Below are 21,500 nucleotides of genomic sequence, written 5' to 3'. Positions count from 1 at the left end.
CATTCGGAGACCTTGGTGGTCGGGACCGTTGCACCTTATTTCTAGTTAGCGCAGTGGTTAGGTATCACACGTGGAACGCACGGTGCTTAGTATCGACGCAACGAAAAATCCTCCCAGTGGACGATGTGATTAGGACCATACTCGGTGACCTGGTGAAGGTGCGCTCTCTGGAGTATGGGAGACTGGGCGCACGGAGGGCCGCTCTCCTCTGGAGGGGCTTTTCTTTTAGTGTGCCCTAGTCTGGTCATCTCCTTTCCTGGTGGTGGGCTGCTGCTGACACTGTAGATTTTTGCTTTGTTTGATCATCATACAGTGATGTAGGGCTGCAGGTGCCGAACTTGGGCTTCGTGAGTTGTGATTATTGTGGTGTGTGCTGCTGTATATAGTGTATATATTGTATATGGGGATATAGATTTGGGTGTAGGTATTAGGTTGGGTGGTGGGAAAGGGGGGGAGGTGGGTTTATCTTGTGGGACTATGGGACACTGGGTTGTTTGGGGGAAAACTGGCACTGCCTGATCTGGCCTATGGACGTTGGACATGGACTGAGGCAGGAGACGCAGGACCAGCTCTCAGGTCAGTGCGGGGGGTTGGGAATGGAGGATAGCTTAGTATTGTATATATTTGTTTAATTTGTAGTTATTTTATTTAAAACTAAAAAAAAAAAATAATAAATAAATAAAAAGAGAAAAAAGTTTATGTATATAGTTTTTGTTTGCCATTGTTTATTTTATTTGTTATTATTATTTTGTTTGGTGACCGGACCAGAAGGTCAAAGTAGTTATTCTGTATATTCTGTATATACTGTGTGAGAGGAGAGAATGAGCGGCTGGACCAGTGTTCAGTATACTGATTATTTTTTTTCTGGCTGATATTTCTGTTTTGTTTCTGTTATTATTATTGTTATGTTTTTCATTTTTATAATAAAAGATCTACAGGATGTAACTCAGGATCAGTAATGTATGTACACAGTGACTGCACCAGCAGAATAGTGAGTGCAGCTCTGGGGTATAATACAGGAGGTAACTCAGGATCAGTAATGTAATGTATGTACACAGTGACTGCACCAGCAGAATAGTGAGTGCAGCTCTGGAGTATAATACAGGATGTAACTCAGGATCAGTAATGTAATGTATGTACACAGTGACTGCACCAGCAGAATAGTGAGTGCAGCTCTGGAGTATAATACAGGATGTAACTCAGGATCAGTAATGTAATGTATGTACATAGTGACTGCACCAGCAGAATAGTGAGTGCAGCTCTGGAGTATAATACAGGAGGTAACTCAGGACCAGTAATGTTATGTATGTACACAGTGACTGCACCAGCAGAATAGTGAGTGCAGCTCTGGGGTACAATACAGGATGTAACTCAGGATCAGTAATGTAATGTATGTACACAGTGACTGCACCAGCAGTATAGTGAGTGCAGCTCTGGGGTATAATACAGGATTTAACTCAGGATCAGTAATGTAATGTATGTACACAGTGATTGCACCAGCAGAATAGTGAGTGCAGCTCTGGGGTATAATACAGGATTTAACTCAGGATCAGTAATGTAATGTATGTACACAGTGACTGCACCAGCAGTATAGTGAGTGCAGCTCTGGGGTATAATACAGGATTTAACTCAGGATCAGTAATGTAATGTATGTACACAGTGACTGCACCAGCAGAATAGTGAGTGCAGCTCTGGAGTATAATACAGGAGGTAACTCAGGACCAGTAATGTTATGTATGTACACAGTGACTGCACCAGCAGAATAGTGAGTGCAGCTCTGGAGTATAATACAGGAGGTAACTCAGGATCAGTAATGTAATGTATGTACACAGTGACTGCACCAGCAGAATAGTGAGTGCAGCTCTGGGGTACAATACAGGATGTAACTCAGGATCAGTAATGTAATGTATGTACACAGTGACTGCACCAGCAGTATAGTGAGTGCAGCTCTGGGGTATAATACAGGATTTAACTCAGGATCAGTAATGTAATGTATGTACACAGTGATTGCACCAGCAGAATAGTGAGTGCAGCTCTGGGGTATAATACAGGATTTAACTCAGGATCAGTAATGTAATGTATGTACACAGTGATTGCACCAGCAGAATAGTGAGTGCAGCTCTGGGGTATAATACAGGATTTAACTCAGGATCAGTAATGTAATGTATGTACACAGTGACTGCACCAGCAGAATAGTGAGTGCAGCTCTGGGGTATAATACAGGATGTAACTCAGGATCAGTAATGTAATGTATGTACACAGTGACTGCACCAGCAGAATAGTGAGTTCAGCTCTGGAGTATAATACAGGATGTAACTCAGGATCAGTAATGTAATGTATGTACACAGTGATTGCACCAGCAGAATAGTGAGTGCAGCTCTGGGGTGTAATACAGGAAGTAACTCAGGATCAGTATTGTAATATATGTACACAGTGATTGCACCAGCAGAATAGTAAGTGCAGCTCCGGAGTATAATACAGGATGTAACTCAGGATCAGTAATGTAATGTATGTACACAGTGACTGCACCAGCAGAATAGTGAGTGCAGCTCTGGGGTATAATACAGGATTTAACTCAGGATCAGTAATGTAATGTATGTACACAGTGATTGCACCAGCAGAATAGTGAGTGCAGCTCCGGAGTATAATACAGGATGTAACTCAGGATCAGTAATGTAATGTATGTACACAGTGACTGCACCAGCAGAATAGTGAGTGCAGCTCTTGTAACATGTTTGCATCATAATAAAATTGTGATGTCAATTATTGGAGTTATCCACTTTGGTCATTGTAAGATGCTTTCCCAACAAGAACCTGATCACAAGATGTCCAGCTGGGATATTGATAGATCAGCTGCAACCTACAGACTTTTATGACAGTGTGCCAATCCCCTGCACTGCCCCCAGAGGGTATATGAAATATTACAGTTTTCAGTCCTCCACAGTGACAACTCCCGATTGCAGCCACGCTCTGCTCTATGTCTATCAGATAAAGGTTCTCAATAAAGGAATATTCTATTATTTTGTTTTCTTAAGCGATCACATTATGATGTTTGTTTTTTAGGAATTGCCCTTTAATTTGTAATAATTAGCCGAAGTCATTCTCAGAATCGTCACATCTCGCACCAAGAAGGGCAAAAAGATGACATTTCTGGCTCACGATTTGCCAAGGTGGCGGGGGGCAACGTCTGAGCGGCGGGAGAAGAAAGCCTAAATGTTGAAGGAGGCAGAACAAAGACAGATAAGTAGACAAGAGAAAAGTGAATTTACCCTGACGTTACATAACAAACACAGCATGACAGCGAATCTGTTCCAATCTCATTTACAGCCGCTTGTATAATTGAAGGTGACAGCAGAGGTCAAAACAAAGCAAACAGGGGTGATAAAACCGAACCGAATCGGTGGAATGACCGACTGCGTCGTTTTATGATCACAGATGATGCACTGGAGGACGAACTGCTAAGTAGCCGATTATTGAGGCTATCGGCCATAAAGCCGGAATGGCAACGGGGACGAATAAAAGACTGTTCAGCGGCTATCTCCATCCATCAAGTGATAGGAACGCTCCGCATGAAACAACTGCAAGCTCTTGGGATCTCCTCACAGCAAGGGCAAGTCATATACCGCATCCGCAGGACTACAAGTATGCGAATGAGGAACATACACTGGAGATCTAGGGAATATAGAAAAAGTGATACTACCCCCTGTGCACATATAACTACTATAATACTGCCATTATGTACAAGAATATAACTACTATAATACTGCTCCTATGTACAAGAATATAACTACTATAATACAGCCCCTATGTACAAGAATATAACTACTATAATACTGCTCCTATGTACAAGAATATAACTACTATAATACTGCTCCTATGTACAAGACTATAACTACTATAATACTGCTCCTATGTACAAGAATATAAGTACTATAATACTGCTCCTATGTACAAGAATATAACTACTATAATACTGCCCCTATGTACAAGAATATAACTACTATAATACTGCTCCTATGTACAACAATATAACTACTATAATACAGCCCCTATGTACAAGAATATAACTACTATAATACAGCCCCTATGTACAACAATATAACTACTATAATACTGCTCCTATGTACAACAATATAACTACTATAATACTGCTCCTATGTACAAGAATATAACTACTATAATACTGCTCCTATATACAAGAATATAACTACTATAATACTGCCCCCTATGTACAAGAATATAACTACTATAATACTGCCCCTATGTACAGGAATATAACTACTATAATACTGCCCCTATGTACAAGAATATAACTACTATAATACTGCCCCCTATGTACAAGAATATAACTACTATAATACTGCCCCTATGTACAGGAATATAACTACTATAATACTGCCCCTATGTACAAGAATATAACTACTATAATACTGCCCCTATGTACAGGAATATAACTACTATAATACTGCCCCTATGTACAAGAATATAACTACTATAATACTGCCCCTATGTACAGGAATATAACTACTATAATACTGCCCCTATGTACAAGAATATAACTACTATAATACTGCCCCTATGTACAGGAATATAACTACTATAATACTGCCCCTATGTACAAGAATATAACTACTATAATACTGCCCCTATGTACAAGAATATGACTACTATAATACAGCTCCTATGTACAAGAATGACTACTATAATACTGCCCGTATGTACAAGAATATAACTACTATAATACTGCTCCTATGTACAAGAATATAACTACTATAATACTGCCCCTATGTACAAGAATATAACTACTATATTACTGCCCCCTATGTACAAGAATATGACTACTATAATACTGCCCCCTATGTACAAGAATATAACTACTATAATACTGCTCCTATGTACAAGAATATAACTACTATAATACTGCCCCTATGTACAAGAATATAACTACTATAATACTGCTCCTATGTACAAGAATATAACTACTATAATACTGCTCCTATGTAAAAGAATATAACTACTATAATACTGCCCCTATGTACAAGAATATAACCACTATAATACTGCCCCTATACACAAGAATATAACTACTATAATACTGCCTCTATGTACAAGAATATAACTACTATAATACTGACCCCTATGTACAAGAATATAACTACTATAATACTGACCCCTATGTACAAGAATATAAGTACTATAATACTGCCCCTATGTACAAGAATATAAGTACTATAATACTGCTCCTATGTACAAGAATATAACTACTATAATACTGCCCCTATGTACAAGAATATAACTACTATATTACTGCCCCCTATGTACAAGAATATAACTACTATAATACTGCTCCTATGTACAAGAATATAACTACTATAATACTGCTCCTATGTACAAGAATATAACTACTATAATACTGCTCCTATGTAAAAGAATATAACTACTATAATACTGCCCCTATGTACAAGAATATAACTACTATAATACTGACCCCTATGTACAAGAATATAACTACTATAATACTGCCCCTATGTACAAGAATAGAAGTACTATAATACTGCCCCTATGTACAAGAATATAAGTAGTATAATACTGCCCATATGTACAAGAATATAACTACTATAATACTGCCCCTATGTACAAGAATATAACTACTATAATACTGCCCCTATGTACAAGAATATAACTACTATAATACTGCCCCTATGTACAAGAATATAACTACTATAATACAGCCCCTATGTACAAGAATACAACTACTATAATACTGCTCCTATGTACAAGAATATAAGTACTATAATACTGCTCCTATGTACAAGAATATAACTACTATAATACTGCCCCTATGTACAAGAATATAACTACTATAATACTGCTCCTATGTACAACAATATAACTACTATAATACAGCCCCTATGTACAAGAATATAACTACTATAATACAGCCCCTATGTACAACAATATAACTACTATAATACTGCTCCTATGTACAAGACTATAACTACTATAATACTGCTCCTATGTACAAGAATATAAGTACTATAATACTGCTCCTATGTACAAGAATATAACTACTATAATACTGCTCCTATGTACAAGAATATAACTACTATAATACTGCCCCTATGTACAAGAATATAACTACTATAATACTGCTCCTATGTACAACAATATAACTACTATAATACAGCCCCTATGTACAAGAATATAACTACTATAATACAGCCCCTATGTACAACAATATAACTACTATAATACTGCTCCTATGTACAACAATATAACTACTATAATACTGCTCCTATGTACAAGAATATAACTACTATAATACTGCCCCTATGTATAAGAATATAACTGCTATAATACTGCTCCTATGTACAAGAATATAACTACTATAATACTGCCCCCTATGTACAAGAATATAACTACTATAATACTGCCCCTATGTACAGGAATATAACTACTATAATACTGCCCCTATGTACAAGAATATAACTACTATAATACTGCCCCCTATGTACAAGAATATAACTACTATAATACTGCCCCTATGTACAGGAATATAACTACTATAATACTGCCCCTATGTACAAGAATATAACTACTATAATACTGCCCCTATGTACAGGAATATAACTACTATAATACTGCCCCTATGTACAAGAATATAACTACTATAATACTGCCCCTATGTACAGGAATATAACTACTATAATACTGCCCCTATGTACAAGAATATAACTACTATAATACTGCCCCTATGTACAGGAATATAACTACTATAATACTGCCCCTATGTACAAGAATATAACTACTATAATACTGCCCCTATGTACAAGAATATGACTACTATAATACTGCTCCTATGTACAAGAATATGACTACTATAATACTGCCCGTATGTACAAGAATATAACTACTATAATACTGCTCCTATGTACAAGAATATAACTACTATAATACTGCCCCTATGTACAAGAATATAACTACTATATTACTGCCCCCTATGTACAAGAATATGACTACTATAATACTGCCCCCTATGTACAAGAATATAACTACTATAATACTGCTCCTATGTAGAAGAATATAACTACTATAATACTGCTCCTATGTACAAGAATATAACTACTATAATACTGCTCCTATGTAAAAGAATATAACTACTATAATACTGCCCCTATGTACAAGAATATAACCACTATAATACTGCCCCTATACACAAGAATATAACTACTATAATACTGCCTCTATGTACAAGAATATAACTACTATAATACTGACCCCTATGTACAAGAATATAACTACTATAATACTGACCCCTATGTACAAGAATATAAGTACTATAATACTGCCCCTATGTACAAGAATATAAGTACTATAATACTGCTCCTATGTACAAGAATATAACTAATATAATACTGCCCCTATGTACAAGAATATAACTACTATATTACTGCCCCCTATGTACAAGAATATAACTACTATAATACTGCTCCTATGTACAAGAATATAACTACTATAATACTGCTCCTATGTACAAGAATATAACTACTATAATACTGCTCCTATGTAAAAGAATATAACTACTATAATACTGCCCCTATGTACAAGAATATAACTACTATAATACTGACCCCTATGTACAAGAATATAACTACTATAATACTGCCCCTATGTACAAGAATAGAAGCACTATAATACTGCCCCTATGTACAAGAATATAAGTAGTATAATACTGCCCCTATGTACAAGAATATAACTACTATAATACTGCCCCTATGTACAAGAATATAACTACTATAATACTGCCCCTATGTACAAGAATATAACTACTATAATACTGCCCCTATGTACAAGAATATAACTACTATAATACTGCCCCTATGTACAAGAATATAACTACTATAATACTGCCCCTATGTACAAGAATATAACTACTATAATACTGCCCCTATGTACAAGAATATAACTACTATAATACTGCCCCTATGTACAAGAATATAACTACGGTACTATAATACTGCCCCTATGTACAAGAATATAACTAATATAATACTGCTCCTATGTACAAGAATATAACTAATATAATACAGCCCCTATGTACAAGAATATAACTACTATAATACTGCCCCTATGTACAAGAATATAAGTACTATAATACTGCCCCTATGTACAAGAATATAAGTACTATAATACTGCTCCTATGTACAAAAATATAACTACTATAATACTGCCCCTATGTACAAGAATATAAGTACTATAATACTGCTCCTATGTACAAGAATATAAGTACTATAATACTGCCCCTATGTACAAGAATATAAGTACTATAATACTGCTCCTATGTACAAGAATATAACTACTATAATACTGCCCCTATGTACAAGAATATAAGTACTATAATACTGCTCCTATGTACAAGAATATAACTACTATAATACTGCTCCCTATGTACAAGAACATAACTACTATAATACTGCTCCTATGTACAAGAATATAAGTACTATAATACTGCTCCTATGTACAAGAATATAAGTACTATAATACTGCCCCTATGTACAAGAATATAAGTACTATAATACTGCTCCTATGTACAAGAATATAAGTACTATAATACTGCTCCTATGTACAAGAATATAACTACTATAATACTGCTCCCTATGTACAAGAATATAACTACTATAATGCTGCCCCTATGTACAAGAATATAACTACTATAATACTGCCCCTATGTACAAGAATATAAGTACTATAATACTGCCCCTATGTACAAGAATATAAGTACTATAATACTGCTCCTATGTACAAGAATATAACTACTATAATACTGCCCCTATGTACAAGAATATAACTACTATATTACTGCCCCCTATGTACAAGAATATAACTATTATAATACTGCTCCTATGTAAAAGAATATAACTACTATAATACTGCTCCTATGTACAAGAATATAACTACTATAATACTGCTCCTATGTACAAGAATATAACTACTATAATACTGCTCCTATGTAAAAGAATATAACTACTATAATACTGACCCCTATGTACAAGAATATAACTACTATAATACTGCCCCTATGTACAAGAATAGAAGTACTATAATACTGCCCCTATGTACAAGAATATAAGTAGTATAATACTGCCCCTATGTACAAGAATATAACTACTATAATACTGCCCCTATGTACAAGAATATAACTACTATAATACTGCCCCTATGTACAAGAATATAACTACTATAATACTGCCCCTATGTACAAGAATATAAGTACTATAATACTGCTCCTATGTACAAGAATATAACTACTATAATACTGCCCCTATGTACAAGAATATAACGACTATAATACTGCCCCTATGTACAAGAATATAACGACTATAATACTGCTCCTATGTACAAGAATATAACTACTATAATACTGCCCCTATGTACAAGAATATAACTACTATAATACTGCCCCTATGTACAAGAATATAAGTACTATAATACTGCCCCTATGTACAAGAATATAAGTACTATAATACTGCCCCTATGTACAAGAATATAAGTACTATAATACTGCCCCTATGTACAAGAATATAAGTACTATAATACTGCTCCTATGTACAAGAATATAAGTACTATAATACTGCTCCTATGTACAAGAATATAACTACTATAATACTGCCCCTATGTACAAGAATATAACTACTATAATACTGCCCCTATGTACAAGAATATAAGTACTATAATACTGCTCCTATGTACAAGAATATAACTACTATAATACTGCTTCCTATGTACAATATAAGTACTATAATACTGCCCCTATGTACAAGAATATAAGTACTATAATACTGCTCCTATGTACAAGAATATAACTACTATAATACTGCCCCTATGTACAAGAATATAACTACTATAATACTGCCCCTATGTACAAGAATATAAGTACTATAATACTGCTCCTATGTACAAGAATATAACTACTATAATACTGCTTCCTATGTACAAGAATATAAGTACTATAATACTGCCCCTATGTACAAGAATATAAGTACTATAATACTGCTCCTATGTACAAGAATATAACTACTATAATACTGCTTCCTATGTACAAGAATATAAGTACTATAATACTGCCCCTATGTACAAGAATATAAGTACTATAATACTGCCCCTATGTACAAGAATATAAGTACTATAATACTGCCCCTATGTACAAGAATATAAGTACTATAATACTGCCCCTATGTACAAGAATATAAGTACTATAATACTGCCCCTATGTACAAGAATATAAGTACTATAATACTGCTCCTATGTACAAGAATATAAGTACTATAATACTGCTCCTATGTACAAGAATATAACTACTATAATACTGCCCCTATGTACAAGAATATAACTACTATAATACTGCCCCTATGTACAAGAATATAAGTACTATAATACTGCTCCTATGTACAAGAATATAACTACTATAATACTGCTTCCTATGTACAAGAATATAACTACTATAATACTGCCCCTATATACAAGAATATAACTACTATAATACTGCCCCCTATGTACAAGAATATAACTACTATAATACTACCCCTATGTACAAGAATATAACTACTATAATACTGCCCCTATATACAAGAATATAACTACTATAATACTGCCCCCTATGTACAAGAATATAAGTACTATAATACTGCTCCTATGTACAAGAATATAACTACTATAATACTGCCCCTATATACAAGAATATAACTACTATAATACTGCCCCCTATGTACAAGAATATAACTGCTATAATACTGCCCCTATGTACAAGAATATAACTGCTATAATACTGCCCCTATGTACAAGAATATAACTACTATAATACTACCCCTATGTACAAGAATATAACTGCTATAATACTGCCCCCCTGGGGCGGTTCCTATATTTATAACATACAATGATCTTCATGTGCTCCGGATTATTATACACAGACGCTGAGGTAATTTCTCCAAGTTTCCAGCTCAGTAAACGTTACGATTGTAATTAATAGAGGAGACAGGCTTGTGTTTCTGTCTATGGTAATGAGGAGCACTGAGATAATATCGGGGTGTTGTGGGGGATAATATTTAAGTGCGACAATTCTATTATCAGTGCTGACTTGTGATGAGATTTTCTTACAATGGAGGAATCCTTTGAGCTGCTCCTCGTGGGTGGGGCTTCTGGTAAGAAGAGCCTTTTTTCTACAAGTAGTGGTGAATAACATTGTAAAATTAAAATTCCATACAAAATGTTGTTAATTCCATCCCCCATGCTTTACACTTCTACTCTGCTTGCTGACATTAGCTTTATTTGTTCAGGCACGTATGAAAAAAAAACCCTCCTGTATATTTATTGCTGGGCCCCTCACAAGTGTATTATAACCCTGGGACAGGCACGCCGCGCCGTTTATTACATTTATCTGCTATCTTCGCGATTAAGGACGCGGCGGTCTGTCCCGAGAGAGCGAGAACGGTGTAATGATTGATGTAATCGCTGACGGGATGATTCATCGCCCGCTCTTAAGGCCACATAGAGATGTTATTAAAGAGAAGTTGGGCACTATAAATATACCCGATGCGGTAGGAGTGAAAACCGCCAGCTTCCGACAGCTATCAGCTCTGTTGATCCGAATTGTGCTCCCGAGCTGCAATACCGTGGACAACCTGTAGTCAGGAGGGGGCGCTGTTTTTGGAAAAATTCTACTTTTTCTTTTCTAAATCTGGTCAACCCCCTTTAAAACCTTCCCAGCTACATTCCTTTAAAAGGGGTTCACGATCACTGCTGATTAACCCCTTAGATGCCACGGCTAATTCCCGACAGCGGCATTTAAGTGGTTAAATCCAAGTGGAACGCCGTTTTGGCGCCAATCACCCTCCTTCCATTGGACAACGCCATTCGCGTACCCTTCGCTTTATAAGACGACATTATTTTGCTTCTGTGCCCCAAGAATTGCAGTATATAAAGCAAAACAAAAAAGAAATAGTTTAAAAAAATGAAAAAAATATATATATAAAATTTAAATCATCTTCAGTTTAAAAATAAATAAAATTAATTAATTGATACAACGAATGATATAAAAACACTCCCCCCAAAATATATAAATACATTTTAAAAAATGAAAAAAACATATATAAAACCTTAAATCATCCTCAGCTCAAAAATAAATCAAATTAATTAACTAATTAATTAATTAATACAACGATTGATATAAAAACACCCCCTAAAAAATAAATAAATAAATGTTAAAAAATGAAATAAATATATATAAAACCTTAAATCATCTTCAGTTTAAAAATAAATAAAATTCATTAACTAATTAATTAATACAACTATTGATAAACCCCCCCCCAAAAAAATAAAATAATAATAATAATAATAATAATAATAAATACATTTAAGAAAAGAAAAAAAAAAGATTTTTAAATCATCTTCAGTTTAAAAATAAATAAAATTAATTAACTAATTAACTAATTAATTAATACAACAATTGATATAAAAACGTCCCCCAAAAAATAAATAAATAATTTTTTTTTAAAATGAAAAATATATATATAAAACTTTAAATCATCCTCAGTTTAAAAATAAATAAAATTAATTAACTAATTAATTAATACAACGATTGATATAAAGGCCCCCCCCCAAAAAAAAAAAAAATAAATAAATAAATAAAAATAGTAATAAATAAATAAATACATTTCGGAATGTTTTTTTTTTTTTACTATTTAACCACATTTGGTTTTTTTTTCCTGCTTTTGGGTATATTATATAAATATCAATCCGGAAAAAAACATGCCCTGGTGTGGCGATGTGTATGGAAAAGTAAAAAAAAAAAAAGTTGGGATATATAAAAAAAATAAATAAATGGGTTAAGCAAAGTTTGCATTAATTTTGATTAATAAGGTTTGATTAAAAACAGCGCCACTCTTGTCCACAGGTGGTGTCTGGTATTGCAGGTGCACTGAAATGAAATAAATGGAGCTGTAGTACCAGACACAACCTGTAGTCAGGTGTGGCGCTGTTTTAAAAAAAAAATAGCAGCCAGTTTTCGCGATTATCCTTCTTCTATTGCTACATTGATGGCGGCAGATTTTAGGGCTCAGATTTTTCCCAGTGCTGTCAGTGTCGCCCTCGGACCACACACTCACTGTTGGGATGTTTTTCCAGATGGCATCTTCCCCCCTGTAGCGCCCTGGTTGGTGGACGGCCTCCTTCTTAGATGAAAGGACGCTGCGGTACATCTGTTCCTTTTTCCGCGGGAACTGGAGACATATGCGCCTGTGAAATATGCATAGGTAAACTGCAGAAGGGAAACAGACAAAAATCCACAGAGGAGCCCGGACCTTGCGCTGACGGCCTCCGATGACTCACGACTTGTCACATTAGATCAGCTCGCTCGGATGGCGCTGTCTGGCGTAATGGGCACTTGGGACCTAAAGAAGCCGCGGTGCAGAAGTCTGGCACGTCGTACAAGCGCCGCTGCCTCTTCAAACTCCTCTGCAGTTCTTCTCCTCTTCGATATCCAATGGGGGGGGCTCTCGGTGGGGGCCTCATCAGTCCTTGCCCCAGGAGTCCCCCAATCCCCGGTCAACCGCCATGATAATCAACAGCAAGGAGATATCAGATCACCCCGGAGGTGAATATTTGACTCTTTTTCTCTGTTCCTCTGTTGCCGAGTAGGTGGTTATATGCATTAACCTGAACAAGCAAAACTGCAGTGTAAAGCATGAAGGAGAATAAAAATATATTCCCAGAAGCCATAAGTCTTACACTCCTGTCATTCTTCTTGTCGTTGACAACCAATATTGCCAGTCTCATAACTTTCTGAGAGCCCTGAAGGACACTCTCTCAAGTACGGATAGGGGATGGCAAGTTGTCGCCCAGATTACCTGGGGACATATAATGTTGAGTAGAATTCAAAAAAGATGACTAATTTAGAGTTTTTTTTATTTAAGGTGGGATTCTGTTTCAAATAGTACCTACCCCCGGGTTAAAAGTGGTGACTTTTTGCTCTTCATTTATTCCTGATGTCCCCCTGAGTATTTTGTTTTTTGTTTTTTATAAATCCGACATACGGTTCCAAAGATATGATCCTTTTCATTAAGAGTTCATTTTTACATTTTTCCTAGGGGGTGTTGCAGCTGAAAGACATGCCCCTGAGGATTCCGTGAGACACGCCCCCTTCGTAAATACTGTAAAAAAAATTGCACTGAAGATGATATCTCTGGAACCGTATGGTGGATTTTAATAAAACAAAAACTAAAATACTCAGGGAAGAAGCGGGAATGTAATAAGAGCAAAAACTGGACGCTGACGGGTCCTATTTTAAGGTAGAAATTCCTTTAAAGGTGGAATTCTCCTTTAAGTATCTATAGGCTGGTTGTCATTGAAGTCAGCCGTGGACTGGAAATATATATTCAAGGTCGACGATACAAACACATAAGTATTTTTCATGCGTGTCACCTCCCGGCCAAGATAAAGTCAGCGGACAGCATCAGTCAAAACAAACACGAATTCAGGACGACGTGGAAATTAATTTGCATGTAATTGAAGATATCTAATGAACGCCGACGCAGGAGGCGCCGATCGTCTCCCTCAGCTTTGTATTTAACATTCTCACTTGTCGTGATTAATCAAAGCAAAATATAAATTCACTAACAAGGGATAATTGTCCTGTTCGCAGGCCGAGGTGTCTCCCGTCCCAGCAAGCGCAGAATTAAAGGGATCCTCCGACTTTATGTAAATAAAGCCTATTCATTTGTCCTGCAACTTTCTTATACTTTGTATTTCCATTCCTCGTCATTTTAAAGATCTCTGCTTGCTGTCAGTGAACAGACATATTCCTTAGCCTTCCGTAAAACGAGCTAATGCCATTGGCAGCACAAAGTACTGATAGTTTGTTACAATGTATCAGGTCACTGAATAAGGCCAGAAAGCACATACATAATACCGTCATATAGTGCTTTTGTGCGCAAATCAGTACATCATCAACAGTACGGAGCCCTAATTTCTTATTTTAGGGTCTCTGACAACCTCAATTCCTAAATCCTTGGAACCCCAACTTTAAGTCTGTCACTTGGTTTCTCCTTAAAAAGAAAATTTGCCATTTTGTAAATAAGGTTTTCGTGTTCTTTGCATTTTTTTTTTTTACATTTTTTTAGCAATTTTATTTTGTTTCATATTACAATCTTTATTAAAAAATACAACTAGTAATATTGGAATTTTCACACTGACCACTGGGCCTTCTTTAGACTCAAACTTCCAGTCCTTTAAGAAGAGTTTTCAGCAGCCTCCTTATCATCAGAGGCAGGAATACAATGACAGGTAACACCTCTGCACACAGCTGATAACATTACATGCATGATACCACTGTTCTAAGGTGCCATGCGCCCTCTTGGCTCTGCTTCTTCAAGATACCAGTCTGTCTCCATAGTTCTACTATTCCAAGGTGCTGCACACGCTCTGAGCTCTGCTGCATCATGGTACCTGTCTGTCTACACCTCTCATTTGATCGCACTCTCGGCTATGCTACATCAAAGTACCGGCCTGTTTTTATGGCTCTATTGTTTCAAGGTGCTGTAAGCACTCTCAGCTCAGCTCCACCATGGTACCTATATGTCTACATGGCTCTGCTGTTTCAAGGTGCTAATTGGTCAACACTTTCAGCTCTACTGTACCACGCTGCCTGACAACTAAGGCTGGTTTCACACTTGCGTTTTGATCTGCAGCGTTTTTACGGAAAAAAACGCATGCTTTTTTTTCCCCTATGTTTAACATTAAAAACGCGTTTTTACATTTTGTACGCGTTTGGCCGCGTTTAACGACGCATGCGTTTTTTTGATGCATGCGTTCAGTCGCAGAAATGCAACATGTAGTAATTTCTGGAGGCGTTTTTTTGCCGCAAAAAAACGCATGCGTTCATTTGCGTTTGATTTGCGTAAAAAAATACATTGTCTATGGAAACGCATGCGTTTTTGCGTACATGCGTTTGCTTGCATTTTAAACACATGCGTTTTTATAGAAAAAAACAAGAATACACCCTGATAAGCCACCCCCCACCATCAAGGTGATAAAGGGATCCTAACCCTAACCCTACCCCTAACCCTAACCCTAGGGATCCAAACCCTAACCCTAACCTTAACCCTACCCCTAACCCTACCCCTACCCCTAACCCTACCCCTAACCCTAACAATATGACAGTGAATACTCTCCGAGTTTATATTTTTAGTACTCTATAGCAATACCGTATATCTTGGGGTGTCCACATTGAACAAAGTTTTTTTATTAGAAGAATGTCCTGGTCACCAGGTCAACATAATAGCCAATCCCTATGGATCCCTAGGGTTAGGGTTAGGGTTTGGATCCCTAGGGTTAGGGTTAGGGGTAGGGTTAGGGTTAGGATCCCTAGGGTTAGGGTTAGGGTTTGGATCCCTTTATCACCTTGATGGTGGGGGGTGGCTTATCAGTGACCTGGTGACCAGGACATTCTTGTAATAAAAAGCTACCCCTAACCCTAACCCTAGGGATCCTGGGGACCCACCACACCCGACGCGCGTTTCGCACCAAAATGCTTCGTCTGACCCCCAGACGAAGCATTTCGGTGCGAAACGCGCGTCGGGTGTGGTGGGTCCCCAGGAGCGCTCCTGCTGGTAAATATATATGCTACTGTTTGCCTTTATAATATATGTTATATATGAGTCTTTGCACATTGGCACTTTATTGGGTTACCTTGCCCTTAAGTAGTAATATTGTTTATGCTACTACCTATTTCTGTGATGCATGTCATACATGAGTAATTGCACATTGGCATTCAGCTGGCTTATTTTACCTTTACTATTTAAATCATTTATGGAATTTTTTGCTCTGGGTTACCCACCCTTTTGTCCTGTGTCTTAAGTGCTTCACCCGCCATTATTTGATTTTAATGTGTACTGTACTTAATAAAGATTACATTTATGTTATTTTATGGCCCGAGAGTGAAGTTTTTGTCTTTTTGGTGTTTTTTGTATGCCTCCCTTCATGGCAATATATTGGGGATATTTATAGGAGTTGGTTTGCATCTATATTTTGTCTGTCCACACAGCTTTATTTTTCAAAAGTACTGTCCGCACTCTCAGTTCTGCTACATCAAGGAACCTGTCTATCTGTCTACACAGCTCTGCAATTCTAAGGTGCTGCCACACACTTTTCTCTGCTGTGCCAAGGTGCCTGACTACACGTCACAGTCTGCACACTCCATTCTGCTACTCCAAGGTGCCTGACTACATGTCACAATCTGCACACTCCATTCTGCTATTCCACGGTGCCTGACTACACTTCACAGTCCGCACACTCCATTCTGCTATTCCAAGGTGCCTGACTACATGTCACAGTCTGCACACTCCATTCTGCTATTCCAAGGTGCCTGACTACACGTCACAGTCTGCATACTCCATTCTGCTATTCCAAGGTGCCTGACTACACGTCACAGTCTGCACACTCCATTCTGCTATTCCAAGGTGCCTGACTACATGTCACAGTCCGCACACTCCATTCTGCTATTCCAAGGTGCCTGACCACATGTCAGTCTGCACACTCCATTCTGCTATTCCAAGGTGCCTGACTACATGTCACAGTCCGCACACTCCATTCTGCTATTCCAAGGTGCCTGACTACACGTCACAGTCTGCACACTCCATTCTGCTATTCCAAGGTGCCTGATTACACGTCACAGTCCGCACACTCCATTCTGCTATTCCAAGGTGCCTGACCACATGTCACAGTCTGCACACTCCATTCTGCTATTCCAAGGTGCCTGACTACACGTCACAGTCTGCACACTCCATTCTGCTATTCCAAGGTGCCTGATTACACGTCACAGTCCGCACACTCCATTCTGCTATTCCAAGGTGCCTGACTACACGTCACAGTCTGCACACTTCATTCTGCTATTCCAAGGTGCCTGACTACATGTCACAGTCTGCACACTCCATTCTGCTATTCCAAGGTGCCTGACCACATGTCACAGTCTGCACACTCCATTCTGCTATTCCAAGGTGCCTGACTACACGTCAGTCTGCACACTCCATTCTGCTATTCCAAGGTGCCTGACCACACGTCACAGTCCGCCTCCATTCTGCTATTCCAAGGTGCCTGATTACACGTCACAGTCTGCACACTCCATTCTGCTATTCCAAGGTGCCTGACTACATGTCACAGTCTGCACACTTCATTCTGCTTTTCCAAGCTGCCTGACTACGTCACAGTCTGCACACTCCATTCTGCTTTTCCAAGCTGCCTGACTACACGTCACAGTCTGCACACTCCATTCTGCTATTCCAAGCTGCCTGACTACACGTCACAGTCCGCACACTCCATTCTGCTATTCCAAGGTGCCTGACTACATGTCACAGTCTGCACACTCCATTCTGCTTTTCCAAGGTGCCTGGCTACACGTCACAGTCTGCACACTCCATTCTGCTTTTCCAAGGTGCCTGGCTACACGTCACAGTCTGCACACTCCATTCTGCTTTTCCAAGCTGCCTGACTACATGTCACAGTCTGCACACTCCATTCTGCTACTCCAAGGTGCCTGACTACATGTCACAGTCTGCACACTCCATTCTGCTACTGCAAGGTGCCTGACTACACTTCACAGTCTGCATACTCCATTCTGCTATTTCAAGGTGCCTGACTACATGTCACAGTCCGCACACTCCATTCTGCTATTCCAAGGTGCCTGACTACATGTCACAGTCTACACACTCCATTCTGCTATTCCAAGGTGCCTGACTACATGTCACAGTCCGCACACTCCATTCTGCTTTTCCAAGGTGCCTGACTATATGTCACAGTCCGCACACTCCATTCTGCTTTTCCAAGGTGCCTGACTACATGTCACAGTCTGCACACTCCATTCTGCTATTCCAAGGTGCCTGACTACACGTCACAGTCTGCACACTCCATTCTGCTATTCCAAGGTGCCTGTCTGCATATCCAACTCTGCTGTTACACATATTATCTGCCATAGAAGCTTTGCAGATCCTTCCTGTGCCAAGCGTCGTCTGGCCCATCCAAACCTGCCACACTAACGCCTCTGTTCCAAGCTGTTGCTTAATGAATCCACCTCACCAGGTGAGCAATAAAACTCACAATTCTCTTCTGTGTGAGATCACTTCCAAATAATAAAAAATGGAGGCCCAGGAGGTATGTTTGACCGATATGGGTCTTATGTTAGTTTTCCTAGCTGAGAAGCTACTTTCTGCAGCAGAAACCTCCCCCTACTGGTAGATCAGACAAGCCACGCCCGCTGTGCTGTGCAAGAGCAACTTGGCGCTAAGCACATAACCCTATCTACTGAAAGATCTATGCATTTTGTCTCATCAAATCCTTTGCGTGACGTTCTTATGTTCTTATGCAAACGACAAGAGAGGAACCATCAAACACCTGAGATAAAATGAGAAAACATAATAGAACGACCTTTCCCTCCAGGAGAGGGGCAAAGGACAGAAATGTTAATTTAAAAAGTTTTGTTCGCTTTGCAGCATAAGTTCTCTAGATAAACCCGGAGCTAAAATGTTTAACTTATTCACAGATTATTTTTTTCTTCTTTCTTTATGAGCAGTAATGGGTTCAATTTAAGGACAAGGCAACAAAGGCAGCAGAGGGCAGCAACAAAGGCAGCAGAGGGCAGCAACAAAGGCGGCAGAGGGCAGCAATGAAGGCGGCAGAGGGCAGCAACAAAGGAGGCAGAGGGCAGCAATGAAGGCGGCAGAGGGCAGCAACAAAGGCGGCAGAGGGCAGCAACAAAGGAGGCAGAGGGCAGCAACGAAGGTGGCAGAGGGCAGCAACAAAGGCGGCAGAGGGCAGCAACAAAGGCGGCAGAGGGCAGCAACAAAGGAGGCAGAGGGCAGAAAGGAAGGAGGCAGAGGGCAGCAACAAAGGCGGCAGAGGGCAGCAATGAAGGCGGCAGAGGGCAGCAACAAAGACGGCAGAGGGCAGCAACGAAGACGGCAGAGGGCAGCAACGAAAGCGGCAGAGGGCAGCATTGAAGGCGGCAGAGGGCAGCAACGAAGGCAGCAGAGGGCAGCAACAAAGGCAGCAGAGGGCAGCAACAAAGGCGGCAGAGGGCAGCAACAAAGGCAGTAGAGGGCAGCAACAAAGGCAGCAGAGGGCAGAAAGGAAGGCAGCAGAGGGCAGCAACAAAGGCAGCAGAGGGCAGCAACAAAGGCGGCAGAGGGCAGCAACAAAGGTGGCAGAGGGCAGCAACAAAGACGGCAGAGGGCAGCAACAAAGGCGGCAGAGGGCAGAAAGGAAGGAGGCAGAGGGCAGCAACGAAGGCAGCAGAGGGCAGCAACGAAGGAGGCAGAGGGCAGCAACGAAGGCGGCAGAGGGCAGCAACAAAGGAGGCAGAGGGCAGCAACGAAGGCGGCAGAGGGCAGCAACGAAGGCGGCAGAGGGCAGCAACGAAGGAGGCAGAGGGCAGCAACGAAGGAGGCAGAGGGCAGCAACGAAGGCAGAAGAGGGCAGCAACGAAGGCGGCGGAGGGCAGCAACAAAGGCGGCAGATGGCAGCAACGAAGGCGGCAGAGAGCAGCAACAAAGGCGGCAGAGGGCAGCAACAAAAGAGGGAAAGGGCAGCAACGAAGGCGGCAGAGGGCAGCAACGAAGGCGCAAGAGGGCAGCAACAAAGGCGGCAGAGGACAGCAACGAAGGTGGCAGAGGGCAGCAACGAAGGTGGCAGAGGGCAGTGTTGTGAATTCTGCTTTTGGGTTCCCTCCGGTGGTAGTAGGTGGTAATGCAGTTGTCCCTGGGTTGCAGTCCTGGTCAGGTGTGTCTGCTGATTGCAGTTCTGACTGGGGTATTTAGGTGTGCAGGATTCATTAGTCCTTGCAAGTTGTCAATTGTTGTTGGGAGGTGTAGGACCTCTGCCTGGTTCCTCCTGCCTTTCTGCCAAATCAGCAAAGATAAGTGTCTGGGTTTTTTTTCCTGTGGCGCACATGCTGTGTGCTTCACAATTCAGTGCTATTCTTTGTGTTTTCTTGTCCAGCTTAGATTGTGTCAGTATTTTCTCAGTCTTGTTGGATTCTCTGGAGTGGCAGATATACATTCCATGTCTTTAGTTAGATTGTGGAACTTTTTCTATTATCTGTTGTGGATATTTTTGGAAGGGTTTTAATACTGACCGCCTAGTAATCTGTCCTATCCTTTCCTATTTAGCTAGAGTGGCCTCTTTTGCTAAATCCTGTTTTCTACCTGCGTGTGTCTATTCTTCTCCTACTCACAGTCATTATTCGTGGGGGGGCTGCCTATCCTTTGGGGGTCTGCTCTGAGGCAAGATAGCATTCCTATTTCCATCTATAGGGGTATTTAGTCCTCCGGCTGTGTCGAGGTGTCTAGGGTTTGTTAGGCACACCCCACGGCTACTTCTAGTTGCGGTGTTAGTTCAGGATTTGCGGTCAGTACAGGTTCCACTGACTCCAGAGAAAGTTTTCATGCGGCTCCAAGGTC

At 39.5% G+C, this 21,500-nt stretch overlaps 2 protein-coding genes across 2 annotated transcripts in view; one reads left to right on the top strand and one right to left on the bottom strand.

Annotated features, from left to right (window-relative positions):
- The window catches only part of LARGE1 (LARGE xylosyl- and glucuronyltransferase 1), a 431,493-nt gene that overhangs the window by 376,466 nt on the left and 33,527 nt on the right, over positions 1-21,500 (bottom strand). The gene's annotated exons all lie outside the window — the stretch shown is intronic.
- LOC143775161 (uncharacterized) overlaps positions 1-21,500 on the top strand; it is a 32,907-nt gene that overhangs the window by 5,239 nt on the left and 6,168 nt on the right. The window contains exon 3 of the mRNA XM_077263002.1: positions 19,964-20,726. Within this exon, the coding sequence (XP_077119117.1) occupies positions 19,964-20,726 (763 nt within the window). The remainder of the gene's footprint in view (positions 1-19,963; positions 20,727-21,500) is intronic.

The sequence above is a fragment of the Ranitomeya variabilis genome, chromosome 5 (genome assembly GCF_051348905.1).
Source record: "Ranitomeya variabilis isolate aRanVar5 chromosome 5, aRanVar5.hap1, whole genome shotgun sequence".
NCBI classification, from domain to species: Eukaryota; Metazoa; Chordata; class Amphibia; order Anura; family Dendrobatidae; genus Ranitomeya; species Ranitomeya variabilis.
The sequence above is the reverse complement of the archived record's forward strand: the minus strand, read 5'-3'. Positions and strand labels throughout refer to the sequence as shown.